The sequence below is a fragment of the Danio rerio genome, chromosome 1, assembly GCF_049306965.1.
Source record: "Danio rerio strain Tuebingen ecotype United States chromosome 1, GRCz12tu, whole genome shotgun sequence".
Lineage (NCBI taxonomy): Eukaryota > Metazoa > Chordata > Actinopteri > Cypriniformes > Danionidae > Danio > Danio rerio.
Window position 1 is genome coordinate 37,496,535 of NC_133176.1, and position 19,690 is coordinate 37,516,224.

General features: G+C 33.1%; 1 protein-coding gene across 2 annotated transcripts in view; it reads left to right on the forward strand.

The window, feature by feature from the left end:
- Window positions 1–5,214: 5,214 nt before the first annotated feature.
- The window catches only part of epha6 (eph receptor A6), a 283,437-nt gene continuing 268,961 nt past the window's right edge, over window positions 5,215–19,690 (forward strand). For both annotated transcript variants that reach the window (XM_005159930.5, XM_001344524.9), the window contains exon 1: window positions 5,215–5,872. In XM_005159930.5, coding sequence (XP_005159987.2) covers window positions 5,785–5,872 — 88 coding nt within the window. In that variant the 5' untranslated portion in view covers window positions 5,215–5,784. The remainder of the gene's footprint in view (window positions 5,873–19,690) is intronic.

Here is a 19,690-nt window from a genome sequence, read left to right on the forward strand (position 1 = left end):
ATGCCAATTATAGAGTGTCAGATCTCTTTACATATTTACTGATAAACCTTGACAGCATGCTAAATGAGATCGCACCACATACCGACCCGCTGTCATGAGCTTCCCTGAGCGGTTACGCAAAATTGTTCATCACAAAAGCAGATCAAAACAACAAGGAAACAAGTAAAAAAAAAATTATAATAAAATACTAATATAAATTTTAACGCAAAACACTTTAATCTAATTAAGTCAATTTCTGGTGGTGACATCAACAGAAGATCAAGTATATAACAAATAAAATAAAAATAAATAAATAAATAGATAAATAAATAAATAAACAAATAAATAAATAAATAAATGAATGAATGAATGAATGAATGAATGAATGAATGAATGAATGAATGAATGAATAAATTCAAAACACTAATAGTAAACAGAAAGTATTACAGTGCTCAGCATAACTGAGTACAGCCCATTTTGAAAACAAATATTTTTATCCATTTCTGAGCAAATATAGGCAATGTATTTTGGTGCATTTAAACAAAACAGATTTATTAAACAGATATATTTATTAAAATAATAGTTTAGTCATCAAACATTTAAAAAACTGAAAGACTGAATGAAAAATTATTTTGTATTTGTATTTAAATTTGTATTTAATATTTTTCTATAATCATAAATTTGTTAACAGTTATCGTAAGTTATTTTGTTAGATAGACTCCAGATATTAGATAGGCTTCAGTACTGAGTAATCTAATGTATATGCACAGACATAATATTGTATAGCTTCCTAATTTAAAAAAAATAATTAAAAAGATAGATTTGAGAGGGAAGCACTGTATGTTACTGGTTTCCCTCTTATATTCAGCAGATCCCATCTATCAAGTTTTATATGACCCAGCTGATCTTTTTTACCCTGCATTCTAAGTAAGGGATTCAGAGATATTGGAAACACTTGCTTTTAAACTTATCCCATGTGGCTGCTTTTATTTTATTTCGATTAGTTCAAATCTTTAATAGGTGTGTATGTATGTGTGGTTATGGTAACTGCTTTAACTGTTATTTTTATAATTTTATTTATTTTCTCATTCTCTTTTTAAATCAATTGTGAATCAATTTGGTCAGAGAAGCGGTTTTAAATAAAATGAGGAATACATTACCATAAATAGGATCAGGTGCAGCACAAATAATATAGTGGTTACATTAATATGCTTGTGCTTTCACAGTAGCAACACAGCCTTTACTAAAAGGACCGTAAATTATGAGAAAATAATACAGATATGTTCATTTCTGTTTGCAGGTGAATAAAGTTTTGTTAAACATTTAGGAGTTTCTTTTTTCTGTCAAACACAAAAGAAGATATTTTGAAGAATGCTATAAACTGGTAACTATTGACTTTTACTGTAGGAAAAACAAATATTGTTTAAGCCAATGGTTGTGTTAAAGAGCAAAATGAGTAAATGAGGTGAGTACTGTAAATAAATCTAATCTGTCAACTTGGAAACACATAATTTGTGAATTCACAAGTAAAATGATAAATATTTTCACCAAATGAATTAAGTTTGTGTATTTTTTTATTCATGTTTTAAATCTATGAATTGGATTTGTGTACTTTTGAATCGTGGTTTGAATTTGCAAATTGGATTTGTGTACTTTTGAATCATGTTTTGAATTTCAGAATTACATTTGTGTATCTTTAAATCGTGTTTTGAATTTCCGAATTGAATTTCCATAGTTTTGAATAATTTTTTGTATCTACACACTGGATTTATGCACTTTTGAATAGTGTTTTGAATTTCCGAATTGGATTTATGTATCTTCCAATTATGTTTTAAAAATTACCCATTGCATTTGTGTACTTTTGAATCGTGTTTTGAATTAACAAAGTGGATTTGTGTACTTTTGAATGGTGTTTTGAATTCATGAATTGAATTTGTGTATCTTTGAATCATGTTTTGAATTTTGGAATTAAATTTGCATAATTTTGAAAGGTGTTTTGAATTTACGAATTGGATTTACATATTTTTGAATTGTGTTTTGATTATACTATTTAGTTTGATGTATTTTTGATTCATGCTTTAGATTTCTAAATGGATTTGTATATTTCTTTATATTTAGTTTTTTTTTTTTTTTTTTTTTCAAGTGTTTTGATTTTATGAAGATATTTTAAATAATGTTATAAACAGGTAACGATTGTTTACCATCAAGTAAAATGAGTACATGAGGTGTGTAAATAATTGCAGAATTTTCTAATTTGAGTAAACTGTCCCTTCAAAGTGAATAAATTCTGAATTTAATTTTGTTTTGCCTATTCTATAAGAAAAAAAAATAGATTTTGTTCACCAAAATAGCATTGCCAAAAAAAAATTAAAAAATTGTTATATATTACATATTTATTATTTAATAGCCGAAAATTGTAAACCTTTACATTGATTTCTTACTGGATTTTATTATTTTATTGTATCAAATTCCAGATAAACTTTTGTGATATTTTACTTAGTAGAAGTGAAAAACTTCTGCAGAGTTATGACTTGTATACTTTACCCTGACATCTGCTTTCTTGCCTACATATCGGATGTTGACACACTGTGCATTACTACTGCTTAGCCAGCATAATCCAAATCAAGTGAGCTCCTATATTAAAATCCGTTTCCCTCAAAACCTCATGTCTCCAGTCAATCAATAAATTACATTCAGCATATTGTGTATGCATGATGGCATCGGGTGACCTTTAAAATGGCTGCACAAAAATAACCATCCTGAATGGATTGCATGTAGGGGATATGAGGGGGGGAAGGAGAGAGTTATTTTCACATCTGAGACCATTAGACGCCGGTTAGATGTCTGAATTGCACAAGCATGACAAGCAGATACACTGTGGACTCTCACAAGCAGGACATCAGTAAGCAATAGGATCCAGACCACAACAAATAAATCGGCTCATATATCTGCACAGTTGCCCTGTGTATATGTCACCTGACTTAATAGTGAACAAGAACAGAAAAGTAGCAGCACTGCTTTACTGTGACTCTAACTGTAATATGCAATAAGCAGTTAAGCAGTATTGCGTGCGTGGACTGCGATATAAAAACTGGAAGACTTGCTGTTATTTTCTTTACAATTTACCATTTTATGAAACAGTTACTGCTGTTTTGATGTTATTTATGTACCTGGGATTTTATTTTCTCTCCTGCTGATTATGCAGTGCTGAATAAGAACTAATCAAATGTTATATCTGACTATTACATTTTCTGTTCTCAAAATTGCAGAAGATTGTCAGAGGAAGACCACAATTTGCCATTGGTGTCTCGATTGGTGTTTTTAATAATACTGAATAATGTGTAAAATATAAAGATATAGCCACAGCCATGTCACCTTGCAGACCAAGACTGGTTACTTACTGAAGCTAATCAGGGCTGAGTATGGTCAGTACCTTGATGTGATACCACATGGGAAAACTAAGTTGCTGTTGGAAGTGGTGTTAGTAAGGTCAGAAGGGTGCGCTCAATCTGTGGTCTGTGTGAGTCCTAATGCCCCAGTACAGTGAAGGGGAAACCATACTGTCAGTGAGCACCGTCATTCAGATGAGATGTTAAACCAAGGTCCTGACTTTCTGTGGTCATAAAAAAATCCAATGGCACTTCTCATAAAGATTAAGACTGTAACCCCGGTCAAATTCACTCCATCGGCTCTTACCCATCATGGCCTCCCATTATCCCCATCCACCAAATTGGCTCTATCATTGTTTTTTCACTCCATCTATAGCCTGTGTGTGGTGAGCGCATTGACGCTGTTGTCCTGTGGCTGCTGTGGCATCATCCAAGTGGATGCAGCACACTGGTGGTGGTGTGAAGAGACCCTCCTTGTGATTGTGAAGCACTTTGGGAGCAAGGCCATACATAATAAATGCGGTAAATAAATACACATTACATAGGGATTTACATTTCTGAGTAAAATAAGGGATGAGATATAGGTGTGTGTGTGCTTGCTCGCTTAATGTAGGGGGGTTTTGAGGACACAGAATTGTGTAACGAAATGGGTATGACCCTTATACTAACCCTAGTTGATGGTGCTTTATTAGGACATACCTTATATCTGGGTAATGGAAAACGTTTTTTTGACATTCAGAATTTTTATATATGTATAACCAAATAAGTGTGCATGTCGGTAAGTGGGGGGTTATGGAAATGCGTGGATTATGAGCACTGAAAAGATAGGTCTCATTTAGATGTGCCTATATTCAGTAATTCAATATATCAAGATAATGAACATTTTTGGCAAAACCATAAGCAATTATTTATTCTTTAAACTTTTAGAGTGCCTTTTAAGAATATTCAGATTGTATTGGCAGTGGACAAGTTGTCAACTAGGCATGGGCCAGTATAAAATTCTGACGGTATAACCTTGGATAAAAATATCACGGTTTGACGGTATTGTGTTTACTGCTCTAAAATGGTATTTTTAAATATATATTTAAAAATACCATATATATATATATATATATATATATATATATATATATATATATATATATATATATATATATATATATATATATATATATATATATATATATATATAAACTTTTAAGTTTACTTTATTTTTTCCTGTCTTTAGATTTGCTCTAAAAAATTACAGAGTATGACAAGCATATATTTTTTTCCTCTTTTTGTTCCATAAAGACAAACTAAAATAACTGAACTGCAAAGGTAAACACACTTATGCAGTTTTTGACATAATGACTGCATCACTCTACACTGTGAGCTGTGCCTGTGTGGATTCCCAGTCAGTCTTAAAAGTCAATTACCTTAGGTTTGTTCCTCGCGAAATACAGTGCAACCATACCTTGCTTCAAGTGACATGGGAAATTAATTAAAGACAAGTCATGGTTTCCATTCAAAAGTAAGATATAACAATACGTTTTAATAGAAGCTGTTTACAATCGTATGTAACAAACTACACAATGTGGGTGGCATATTTTGTGTTATACATGAAAAGCCTGCATTGTTATGAACTAAAATAACTGTACTTTCTAACAAACGTTTGAATCTCTTATAAAAGTAAAAAGAAGTACAGCTGTCGTCTGTCATTTTGGCAACAATTGAGCAAACAACAATGCATAGATAACTGCAACTGTTCCAGTCCTAATAGAAGAGGCAGACTGTTATGTGACATGTTTTAAATAAGCAAGCCGGACTTCCCTAGCCTTGACAGAACCACGGGACGGCACAACACAGAGAGGAAACGAACACCCTCTAGTGCTGACGAGCTGGTCTTCTGTCTACATCCTCAAAACTCTTGGGCTTTCCAACCTCAAGATCGCGTTTCGCGCGCCAGAGAATAAAGCGTCGCTGAGGCTCGTGCCGGATTTGTCTGCGTGCACGAGACTCATTCGACAAGTTTAAGCGCGTGATACTGAACGGACTCGCGTCGACGGTATATACAGTCAAGGAGAGAAGAGCGAGTTAACGTATAGAGCAGGGGAAAGCGCGTTAATGGCTATTGACGACTGGATACAACACTTAGTCTAGTTCGTTATTTCAAGTGCTGACAACCAGACAGCGTTAGCGAAAACTCATCTCACAGTCTCAACCCTATTCATGGGGTAAATTCTGTAAGTTTTTTTTTCAAGTGCCGCCGGTAGTTGTGCGCGTAATGGGCTGGCATTTCAGTCGCTCTCTATCCGCGTTTTCGCGGTGCGGGGAACGAGGTGGTTGACACGCAAAATCGTTTTCAACAGTTAATTGAACATTGTCACAGGATATTTTGTCGTGGACTTTTTTCTTTAGTGACTTACGTGCACAAATGGATATAAAAATGACTTTTCAAAGGTTTCTCTTCATGTTTGCTTTACCGGGATTGATGTTGTCGGACCCCGGGCATCCAAACCAAGGTGAGTTATAATGGAATAATGAATAGGTTTATAAAATCATAACATATTGCCTACACTCATATGGTATACGGTGCATGCTTATGCAATGCGTATTGTTTGCAAAGGAGACTAAAGTCGTATTTTGCTGTGCAGTTTGGTTAGAGTGTATGCGGTTTATTTTGGATAGTGACAAGTGCACTCACAGATTAGCTAGAAAAATATTATTTGTTTTGATTTGCAGGTCAGTGCAGGGAAATTATAAACGTTGTTCAATAACACTTTGCAGTTCTGCAGGCTTACTTAACATCACACAGGGACCGGGACAATGTTGAAACTGAATCTGCAATGTTGCAGATTTTTAAAAAATATTATTATTATTATTATTATTATTATTATTATTATTATTATTCTGAGATGTGTTTCTTAACACTGCTATCATGTTCCCATATTGTTCTATTACTTTAAGATTGTACAACTTATCTCAATGACTGTGAATCAAGGTCAAGTATAAAGAGAGTTGTTGTTGTTGTTGTTGTTGGAGTTTTAAATTATATAAAATAGTTTTTTTTTTATTTCATCATCGCATAATTATAATGTTCTAGCTGATTTTGTGAAAATATAGTTTTTCACATATTCTTATTATTTGACAACTTTTTTGTAATAGCCAATGTGCCAAATGCCAAAGTGGCATTTTGTTTAAAACACATCCTCAACTAACCTACAATCAAATGCATTCATACTGAATATATATATATATATATATATATATATATATATATATATATATATATATATATATATATATATATATATATATATATATATATATATATAAATTTTCAAAATCGTGACACTGTCCCATATAGTTCAGCCTTTATGGGTACTGTAGAAATGCATTAAAAGTAGTTTTTGTCAAATCTTGTTCCGAGAGAAACTGCTGATGACAGTGACCTCAAAGATGTGATTTTAATGTCATACATTTTTCTTTATGTACTTATAAAAGGTACATGAGCAATTCCATGCAAATGTCAACCGTGCCATAAAAAAAAAAAAGTTTTCACCAAAATATGGAAACTGTTTCAAAGTTTTTTTGCATAAGCAAGTATTTTACAGTACTTTAGAACTACTCAAAAATGTCTCTGTCAATCTTTTCAAACTATTATATTTGATTTACCAAAGTCACACAAGTGGCAATTTCACAACTGTCACATTCATAATGAGAGATATCACATCCATAAATGTCACTTTTTCTTCATAAATGAAAAAAATATTAAATAATATAAAATCAGTCATTTTTGTTCTATAGAGAGAAAACTCTTAGCCTTTTAATTAGCATAATTTTTTGTTTGTTTAATTCACATAATTTCTACGAATTATATTGTATACTTCAAACTTGCATATTATTTTGGTCACATACATAACGCATGTTTATTTTCCTCATTTAAATTATGAAAATGTTTACAGATTGATATTTTTCTGGTCCTATAACTCTGTGGTCAGTTGTTCTGAAAAATATAAATAGATGTTTTCATATAATGTTAACATATACTTTCGATGTGAATTTATGTTAAGGTTTTTACTGCGCAGTCACATCTAAAATGCTGGAATTGCTCACATAGTTGTAATATTGAGAAAGTACAATTGGCACGATTGTCAAAAGCTATTTGCCGGTTTTATCACATAGAAAATAGAATAGGTTTAGGAGGAGCTTAATCAATCAGTCATGTCAATCATCATTAAAGCACATAAGCAGCAGTCATTGCGCCATCCCAGAAAGACTTGAGACAAGCCTCACATTCAACGCTTTTAGTAAGGGCAGCTTGCCAAGTTCATGTAGCCATCAAGACTAAATTGCCAGATAAACTTAAAAATAAATAAATAAATAAAAATTACCATCTCACCTCAAAATTGCATTTTGTCCTGTAAAACTTTTAAATTTTTTCCCAGTAACTTCAGAAAAGGGACGGAAAGTGACGTCATCTGAATTTATATTATTTATAAAAATAGTTAGTTAGATAGTCTTGTTTAAATAGTAAAAAAAAAAAAAAAAAAAAAAAATATATATATATATATATATATATATATATATATATATATATATATATATATATATATATATATTGTTTTAGTTTAACTAATTGTTCTGCATTGTAACATTGCTAATCTAATGCTAATCTAATATAATTGCATCTAATGAGTGGATTGCTTTTTTTAACGCAACTTTCCTTCCTGCACGTGCCTCTAACTCATCTTTTGTTTACGCTCACAGATTGCAGCAGTAATTCACACAGAAATTAGTCAAATGGCAGCATTTTGAATATGAACATTACAAGAACAAGTGACTCCCATGTTATATCTGTGTGTTGTTAAAAGAGAGAGGGAGGGAGCATATTTGTGTGGGATGTGATGTGCAGAAGATAGAGAGAAAACACTCAAACCATCTGAGTTGGCTTGCACGGCATTTAAAACTTTTTTTCCCAGTTATGAGTCATCCCTATTTCACCCGAGCTGAGATGGAAAGCAGTTATTTAACAGGTCACTGTTTTGTCAGTTTAAACCATCACAATTTAGGAAATAGATTGGGATACAGTCATGTCCAATATGAACCTATAATGTAAATTAAAAGTTTGCAGTTCACTCCAACACAAAGCCTCCTCGTGATTAACATTGAAGATGTGATTAGTATTCATGCAGAGATGATCCTAAACATGACCTCGCAAGAAATGCATCTGTTGTTCTGCCATTTTAAAAATAACCTTGCTCTTTCCTACTTGTACTTGAACTAAACTGCTTTACATTTCAACGTTTCCCTTTTTCCGCATGAAGTAGAATTTTTTTTTTCGCAGGGTATTCATTGCAGAACTCTTCAAAGCTCTTAAAAATCCATTTTAAAGAAGCCTGTATTCTGAATGAGCTTATCATGCAATCTCCTGTCTTCTTTCCTCCTCTACCCATAGCAGAATCTTGAATGCCTGTTTGACCCCCCTTTGTAAAACCAGTCTCTATTTAAGTGCAGGTCTGTAATAAGCCCTTGGTTAAAACCACCTTTTTGCGCTGATGCTTGACGGGCTGCTCTTGCCAATCATGCTCAACTGTCAGCTCGCACCAAGAGAGACTTTAAAATGGGTATCAGATCACTAGAAGATAGCAGTGTTCTCAAGCTCTCCTCTAATCAGTCCAGAGTGGTGTTTAAGTGTTCTACAAGGGCTTTTTAACCTCCTCTTCCTCAGATATCAGTGTTTTTTTTTTTTACATTTATTTTTTAATGCCTGTTATTGGTCAAAATGTAAGTGGATAAAGTGTGCGTAATCCATTCAGATGTTGGACATTGTGAACTGGTTATCATAGTTGAGATGAGACTAAAACCATTTTGGTACTTGATATACAGTCAAATAAACATTAGATGAAAAATAAATAGTAGCCAGGAAATATTTCCCATATTGATTTCATTTAACTCATATGTAGGACTGCTTGATTATGGAAAAAAAAAAAAAACATATTCATGATTATTTTGGTCAATATTAGAATGTCAGTTATTTAAAATGATTTAAAAATGTGCTCAAATTTGTTTGATTTATTTTAATTAATTAATTTAATATGCTGGAAAATAGACCACTATCTCTTTAAAAGCCATACTGATCCGATTTTATGGGACTATTTATGCTAATGGATGATATAACAAACAAGGTATATGTGAATAATCATTAAGTGCTGTTTTTTGGCACAATTTTGCTTGTGTTTGACCCTTTAAGCCAGAGATGCCCAAACTAGGGTTCATGGTAACCTTTGATTTGGCCTACCATCCCATCTTACAAGAGAGGAAGAAAGATGGGGACAGTTTAGAGACTGTCATTTCTAATTTGTTTGTTTATTTTATTGCTAAGCTTCAAAAAGCTAATGGAAATGAAACATTTCAATTCAATAAATTAGATTTTTTTTTTAAATGCACATACTGTCACCCGATGGATAGAGCACAATGCAGAGACATCAGTGAGCAAATGGAGACAAAAGCTGATTCTGCTTGACTAGTGTATTTAGCATTGAAGTCCACTGTGCTGTAAACATATGCTTGTATTTTTATTGTAATAAGTTATAATAAACAAATTATACTGCATTAGTTAATACAGCGCAAAGTAATATTTTCTATTTATTTTTTTAATTATTATTAAATAAATCAGCTATAGCAGCTTTAATGTAATATAGCTTGGTATAATTACCTTCGACCCTTGGCAGTCAATAATATTTGGCTTTTGGTCCTTCTTATGAAAACGTTTGGGCACCCCTGCTTTAGGCATTCAGCTTTAGTTGAAAGACAGCTTAACGTTTGTATGTTTTGCTTCTTTCTGAGGCTGAACGTGTGCACAGAACAGAACAGAACAAGTTAGCTTTTTTACAAAACATGACTAAATCTAATACACTTCACCAAATCAAGCACATTACACAAGGAATTTGACGTAGAGCTGACGTAAAAGGATTTTACTTATTTCAACGTAAAACTTTGCTTTTGTAGAGAAACGAATCGGGAACAAATGCGGACTAGTGGAAAGGGAGCAGGATATAAGGCAATATTTGTTTTATCTTGATCATTGTTTTTCCATAATCATTAGAGGCCAAAATTAAAATCCAAATAGATTTTTGATTAATTGCACAGCCTTACATGCAATTATGTGTGATATACATTTTAGTACTTTAACTATTTCTGATTCTGACTGTCAGAATTTCATATTTATAATGAAAGTTTTGATCCTGTGTTATAGAATTCACAAGACATGTCTCTCATATCGTTTTGAATGGGGAAAAGTGTAATAGACAGTGTGGCGAATAAAGCTCGCCGTTAAGTTTAGGAGCCAATCATCAATCGCTATACAGCAAATAAAGCCCGCCTTTTAGTACAGGAGCCCATCATTGATCGCTATAGGCCGATGATACTCTGGGAGAGGGTCTCAGACCAGACGTGAGTTTTGTATAATTCAGATGTTTAATAATAATAATAATAATAATAATAATAATAACGATAATAAATCCTTACATTAATATAGAGCTTTTCTGGGCACTCAAAGCACTTTACACATTGGGTGGAATCTCCTCATCCACCACCAGTTTAGAAATGAAACTAAAGACACAGTTGTGGTTTAAATTTAATGGTAATTCCTAATATAAAATTCAGTCATAAGCTTGAAGAGCAGTTTTGCAAAATGTATTGTTTTCATGATTAAACAGACTGCCCCAGCATACTGCCTGAGAGGCATTCCAAAGATGACCGCTGAGTGAAATGACTAGTCTTAAAGGGACTTTGTTTTAATTCAGCCTATAAAGTAAGTTCACTTTCTTTTGCAATATTTTTAGCCTTTTGATAACATTAACAAAACTGCTTCAAGTTTGCATTTCTACTTAAATTTGGAGTTGTAGGAGTTTCAATTCTCAATAATTCTGTGAATTCTAATTAATTTGTGTATTTCTAATTAAAATTCTGCATCCTGTTCGCTGCCTCATTTCAAACTCCAGGGCTGAACTGTATGGTAAAACACTTATTCTTAAAATCAGTTCTGACTGGAACACAATACTGGTAGCTACTGACTGATTTTGAGCTGCGTGTGTGAGAGTATCCCCTACATTGTGGCTTCGCTGACGAGGTCAGAGTTCTGTTCTTTGTTTAGTGCAAAGTTCTGCTTTATAAGAAATACAGGCTAAAATGTAGCTTTCTACGTTCCTTTCTTCAGGGAGTCACAGATTAAAGCGGCTACATCGGTGTGTGTGTGTGTGTGTGAGTGTATAAGGAAAGTGCTATGTAAACAGTAATTGTACGCTGTAACACAGGCCTGTTAATGCCCAGCGCCCTGTTTGTGTTGCTATCATTGCCGCGTGGAGTGCTCTTATTGATTTTATAGACACTGTGGAGCCGAACCTCTGAGGTTTCTCTCTTTATACCTTCAACACTTCAATGGCTCTTCAAAGAGAGAGAGAAAGAAAGAGGATAAGGCTTTGTGCTGCCAGCAGCGGTATTTATGTGTGTGCCTGTGTGAGCGTCTGGCTGTTTTCTTGTTCTCTTCATCAGATCAAGGTCACAGGAAAATAATCCTGTCATTTAATTTAGCATTTTTTACATCGATCTGAGTGATGCAATTGTGCTGCATTGACACCCTAGACACGATCCATCCTTTTAGCTTAGAGATTACATTTAGTTAGGCTGAATAAAGCATAAAGAGTTGCAAGTAACGGAGCAGATGAGCTCTTTTTTGCATTCTGTGGCTCGCAGATCCACTTGCGCCTCTCCATTGACTTTCTATTGTCGCTGGAATCAATTTGTAAATTGCACCTTGACATTTCCAAGACCTGTCTGGGCAATGTGATCTTAGCCTTAACCCCAGCGCTTCCTTTTCCTACTCCTCCACTTCGTCTCAGACACACTAAATGCCTGCCTAAAGACCACTAATGCATGCAGTGATGTCCTTATCAGATCAATTTATCTCAAGCGTTCGACAAAGGGCCATTTTTCTCCGGTTTGTGACATTCAAATTCCAAATGTCACCTTTCTCGTCTTCATCTCTCATCTGAGAGAGAAAAAAAAGGAGAACATGAGTTGCATGGATCTCAGCTTTCTTGCCACACAAACACACACACACACACACACACACACACACACACACACACACACACACACACACACACACACACACACACACACACACACACACACACACACACACACACACACACACACACATCTATTTTTCTCTTACCAACCATTATTATCTCACTGAGCCAAGATTCAAAGGAATTTGTTTAGATCACTTGGCTAAATGTCAGAGCTTAGTAAGCCAGTGCACACTGCTGGTTCTAGTCCAGAGTTTTATATGATGCTTTTATTGTGACAGATGCTGTAAGTTACCTTACAGTTTTTCTGAGCAATGAAAAAAAGTGCTGATTTAATTGTTGAATCTTGGCAAAGATCATGCAAAGAGCATGTTAACAGTACTATTAAAATGTTTGTCATTAGCGGTTTCTATCTACCTATTTTTATGCGTATTTTGGAATATTGCATAAAATGCTTAACGGATAAACCAAGATGTGAAGAATTTAAACTTTTTCATGAGAAAAAATTTGCATAAACTAGAAAGGAAACAGGGCGAAGCAGTGGCACAGTAGGCAGTGCCGTCGCCTCACAGCAAGAAGGGCGCTGGGTCGCTGGTTCGAATCTTGGCTCAGTTGCCGTTTCTTTGTCGAGTTTGCATGTTCTCCCTGCGTTCCCGTGGGTTTTCTCCGGGTGCTCTGGTTTTCCCCACAGTCCAAAGACATGCGGTACAGGTGATTTGGGTAGGCTAAATTGTCCGTAGTGTGTGTGTGTGTATGAATGTATTTGTGGATGTTTCCCAGAGATGGGTAGCGGCTGGAAGGGCATCCGCTGCATAAAAAACTTGCTTGATAAGTTGATAGCGCACAGCAAGAAGGTCGCTGGGTCGCTGGCGTTTCTGTGTGGAGTTTGCATGTTCTCCCTGCCTTCGCGTGGGTTTCCTCCGGGTGCTCCGGTTTCCCCCACAGTCCAAAGACATGGTTAGAATATATATATATATATATATATATATATATATATATATATATATATATATATATATATATATATATATATATATATTCATTCATTCATTTTCTTGTCGGCTTAGTCCCTTTATTAATCTGGGGTCGCCACAGCGGAATTAACCGCCAACTTATCCAGCAAGTTTTTTATGCAGTGGATGCCCTTCCAGCCACAACCCATCTCTGGGAAACATCCACACACACATTCACACACAAACTTATACGCTACGGACAATTTAGCCTACCCAATTCACCTGCACCGCATGTCTTTGGACTGTGGGGGAAACCGGAGCACCCGGAGGAAACCCACGCGAAGGCAGGGAGAACATGCAAACTCCACACAGAAACGCCAGCGAACCAGCAAACCAGCGACCTTCTTGCTGTGAGGCGACAGCGCTACCAACTGCGCCACTTCCTCACCCCAATATATATATATATATAGGGTGTGAGTGTCAGCATGATTAAAACAAAATAAACACTATAGTATTTACTATAAATTATTAAAGTTTATTTTCATGTGGGTGTCTGGTGATCTAGTTCTTTTTACCTTGGAGATTGTTGTTCACATTTATTATTATTATTATTATTATTATTATTATTATTATTATTTTGTGTAGAATATCTGTTTTCACAATCTGATTCCATTAGTTATTCATTTAATTGTTACAATTATTGTTTTTAAGAATTAAATAGTTTGCATTATGGTGCTATTATAATGTCAAAATAGTCTTAAAATTACAAAAATATAATTTATTGCACTAAATTTTGTTGCTATATATCGTACTACAGAAAAAAAGATATTGTGACTGGCCTAGGGAAAGGGAGCTTTAAGCACTGGCCCGAGTCATATCAGCTGTGCCTCGCTCACAACGTCACAGTGCACCTGATCATCCCCTCATTCGTTATTGACGTGCTTTCTTTGGCTCACGTGAACAGTTATCAGTCGTGCTGCTTCTAGATTCTAAAAGCACATTTGCATGCATATTGACAAACGGTCTTAAACTAAAATTCTAGTATTTAGGGATGAAGCAGCTCTGGCAATTCTGGCAAAAATCATTTTCAACCAGCTAAAGTGGCTAGTTGGGGTGTCTGTCTAACCAGCCACAGCTGAAATCTACCCACATTTGGTGAGTTGGCGGGTTTTAATGTCAAGCTCTGATTATTATTATAGACTGAAGTAATTGACAGCTATGTTTTGTTCTATTCTTGATAAGGGTTATAGGGTATATGAATGAATATATTTGAAAAATAATAAAATAATATATATATATATATATATATATATATATATATATATATATATATATATATATATATATATATATATATATATATATATATATATATTTGTATTATTAAATGTATTAAATTTTAATAATTTTATTTTGAAAGGGCAAGTGAAAATCTTTTCTAATTTGGATATTTGAAGAATCCCTTGCATTTAGCCCTGTATAAGTCTAATTTCATTCATAATAGTGTAAAACTTTTCTTAATACATCTTAAATTTAATGAGTGGTCTCATGCCTTAAAAAGTCACAGATCGTTCATTTTATTTCGTTTTGAGGCGCAAACTATTTGTTATATAAGAAAAAGGCGCACAGTAGCTTCTCCTACTGAAGCAAATGTCATGTCTCTTTTTGATATTTGCCAGTTTATCAGTTTAATTGACTCAGTAGATGGAAACTGTGATTTATTTGTTTTATCTGATTTTCCAGTTTTGCACATAAATTTAATCTGCATCTTTAGATAGCAACATGGTTAGTTTTTCTCTTCATCTTCTAGCCCTCGACCATTTTAAGCTGTTGGCTGAACACAATAATGCCCTTTATTTCATCGGATACATGTCTATGCTCTTGGCTTCTGCCTCTGTTTCTGTTTTTCCTCGTTACCCTTCCATTGCACATTCTTTTCTATACATTATCTTGACCCTGAATTCTGACCTGTTTTTACTTGTTTTTCTATAGCCAGAAAATATATTACCATGTTGTGCTCTATGTGCTCTGTTTTGCCAACTGTATATTGAGTAGTGGATTGAATCAAGTAGTTTTGCTATTTTGAATTCAGTGCAAATGTTTGACATTTAAAACATAGAATAAGTATATTACATGTTGATTACCAAAAGCAATAGATCATTAAAGAAACATATGCAAATTATATATAATCTATGTCAACAACATACCAGTGTTCACAATTTGTTCAGAAGAATGACAAGTTGATTTCATATTGTGTGCAAGTGGAGGTGAAGCTGTTTTGAGAATATCAGTTCTGATCTAAGAAATGTAATAGCAATTGATAAAAACTGTAAACAAATTGCAATACACATTACATGTTGTATTCTGAAGGAGCAAGACCTCAGTGTGCAACAACTAGCTTCAAATCTAGCAAGTTTTGTTTTTAATTTTAAGGATGTCTTGTTTTTTTTAAACTAGAATAAAATGTAAATATATAATAATACTGTGTGTGATCTGTGCATCATGGAGAAACTGTGAATATGAGGCATTTAATTCAGTTTTGAAAGTGTTTGCTTTTACTTTCACTTTCAGATTTGCATGTTACAAGCAATCTGTGTATAGAGTAGGGCTGCAGGACATTGAAAAAAAATCTGATATTGCGATATGTTAACTTTATGCAATAAATATTTCAATATGAGATTAGGAATGGGTCGATATAAAATTCTGATGGAACGAAAACCTTGGATAAAAAATATCCCGGTTTCACTGTATCACGGTATTGGGATTACTGCTTCAAAATAAGTTCCTTTTAAATGTCTGGGTAAAAAACATAAAAATAAAATAAATAAATAAAACATTTTCCCCATTGAACACAATATATAATTTATTTTAAGAAATATTTAAAATGTTTTGGACCAGTAGCTTTTGCTGTAGAGTTTCCTTTTCCTTTAAAGATACTGTTGCCCTAAAAAACTAAATAAATTGTTGTGTAAAAAAAACAAACAAAAAAAAACAATAAAAAATCTTACATATACCTTAGGAACAGTATAACAGAAAAATTTGGCGGTTTTAAAACATTAACTTTTCCAAATTGCGGTAAACCTTGAAACCAGTTATCGTCCCATGCCTATATGGGATACAGTATTATAAGATAGTTTAAATAGCCCTATTTGGTGGTTTTCTGTGGAATCCAACAGTATTCAGGAAGAAAAATTGAATAAATCACAATTCAAAAAATGCTATTTTGTCTTTGCTTTGTCTGGCTTATAGTCCCAATAAGTAAAATATTGTTTTGTTTTCAACTTTTCCTTTCAAAATTTTCCTTAAAACAAACAAAACTATTTGTCTATCTTTATTTATCTAAAAATTCTAAGTAAAATTGCATAAATTGTATAAATTATGTATAGATACATTAATTAAATACAGTTCTGTAGCTCCTGGTCAACAACAATTCAGACTCAAGATTGCATATCTTGCAATGTGACTATTGCAGATGCGCACATTTGCGATATTGATGCTGAACCGAAATATTGTGCAGCCCTAGTATAGAGAGAGTCATTTTTTAATAAATTATGTTTGTTATTGCTTAGTTTCAATTTTGATACATTTAGGAAAATTCAATTGAGATGTTTTGGTAGGTCTGAATCAGACTTCTCTTTAAAATAATGTTTGACTAAAATTTGCAAATCTTATCTCACAAAATGATATTTACTGTTTGTTTAAACTATTTATTTGAATTAAGCTGAAACAACACAATTCTAAGGGTTTTTTGGGACATAGTAACGGTTTCTGTTAAATCCACTTACATTTGTAAAAACTTAACTACTTCATGTTGCCCCAACACGAATCAATTGGGTCGAACCCAGAATTTTTACAGTGTGCATATACACCAGTTTGCCTTGCACCAATGCATATGACCCATTTGCATGAGTTAGTGTACTCTCAGTGCTGGGTTACAGCAGGAAGGGCATTGGTTGGTAAAATGTGTGCTTGAATAATTAGCAGATTATTCGGCTGGGGTTACCCCTGAAAACAAAAAGTAAATTTTTTATGAAACATTTTTTTCTCATAAATAATAACTGATAAATAATAACCAGGCACTTTGTATTTTATAATTTGTCTTAAATATTATTTTAAATAAATAAATGAATGAATGAAAACATAAATAAATAATCAAATAAATAAATAAATCAACAAAAATAAATAAATAAATAAATAAATAAATAAATAAATAAATAAATAAATAAATAAATAAATAAATACAATGAACATATCAGATTGTTAGGAAATTGTATCGTTAAACCAGTATCATGATTCATATCACATCATGAATTAAGTTGAACCGTTACATCCCTAATTAAAATCTATATTAGCAGTTTTAGTTTCCAGAAATTCTGTCAGATCAGGATATAAAAAAGCTTTGATTTATAGCCTCAATCACTTTTCATGGCCATGATTATTTAAGTACAAATGGCAGCAGCTACACCATGCTATCTGGATTCATTCCCCCTTGACTGAAGATCAATGACCAATCAATATTACATCATTGCTACCAAAAGCAAAAAAAAATAAAAAAAATAAAAAAATTGACAAGCATCCCAATCTTTTCATATCCCAGAATGCTTTTCTCATCAGTGCCACAGCAGGTTGAGTACACCATTGTCTCTATCAACATGAAAGCCACCCAGCTGAGACTCACAACAGGAGTGACATTTCATCTAACATTGCACTCTCTGTGTTTGATGTAGCAAACTAATTTTCCCTTTGAAGATACAAATTTAAAAATAATTTCAAATATTATTTTCTTATTTAGAAATGGCAAAACACACAGTGATACTGGTTTATTATGATTCTCGAACTAATGGCTAATTAAATGATTCTTTTTAGTGATGGAATAAAACTTTCAACCTAATATGAATTAGTGGAATAATTTTTATTTTTTATTTTTTCATAACTACACAAATATGTTAATGGAACTTCTAAGGAAACTAAAACTGATAAAAGGCTAGAGTATTTATTATTTACTATTTGCATCCCTACATTTGATCATTTGCAAATACCTTTCACAGATACTGTGATCCAAATGATAAATAGAGAAGCCTCATTTACAGTTCTACAAGAAACCTTAGATGTCTTTAAATCCTTGAGTCTTTGGTAGTCTTGAAGATCTCCTTCAATGTAGATGGAAAATATCTAAAAGCTGCACTTTTTTATGTGTGTGGCTAGTAAAAGCTGTGGAGTAAAATGGTTTGTGATATTGATACTGCATAGATTCTAAGATTTTCAAAACACATTGCTATATTTTATCTAGAATTATTTATGAGCTTAGTTGTGTAACAGCAGATGGCACTGTATGCAGCACAAACAGTGCTTGCATCCAATTCCTTACAAATACCACTTGAACCTAAAAAAATCATATATAATTAATAGGGCTGTACGAATCACGGATTACAACCCACGGTTCGGAACATATGTGACCACCAGATTAATAATAGATTTGTTTGTTTTTATTTACTTGTAGATCATTTCCTTGTCAAATATAATGATGACGGAGGAAGTTGTGATAGGTTATTTGGGATGTGGTGGGTTTCTTAGCTTATTAAAGGTGTTTTCTGTCACTGCTAGTTTAGCCTGCATTAATGCATTCATTGTAAGCTGCAAGGTTATTCATTAAAACATTGGGATCTCAACACCCATGCAACATAAATTATACATGATGCAGATTTGCATATGTTTATTAAAATTTTAAATTGCTGGATTCAAATCTCTGTTTGAAAAATGCAATAATCAAGAAAGAGATTCGCTATGAAGTTACAAACAGTCAAATAACACAGAAGTACTGGCATAACAGTTTATAGTTTAGATATAACCACTGATGTTTATGGTAAAGATTAAAATCACTGTGCTTGATGCTCAAAAATGAAAGTTCTAGGCAGCAATTATATAACCAATAGGCATGTTATCAAAAATATGGCACTGAATAGTTCTTTAAAAACAATCTACCAATGACACAAAGTTTTATGAGTGATTAACTGAATCATTTATTGAAAATGAGACTAAAATAAACATGGGTTGTACAAATAACAATGTCAGATTTATACATTTAGCGTCATCAGCAACAACAGTAACAGTGAGTTTTTCACAGTATATATTTTACAATTTATTTTTATTCAGCTGATTATTTCTTCATTTATTTGTTTTATTTTTTTAATTAAAGCTTCTAAGTTCAGTTTGCTAAAACCAAACGTTTCTTTCAGTACTGTTGTCATTTCTGATATTTGAATTTTAGATTTAATGTTAGTAGAGCAATGTA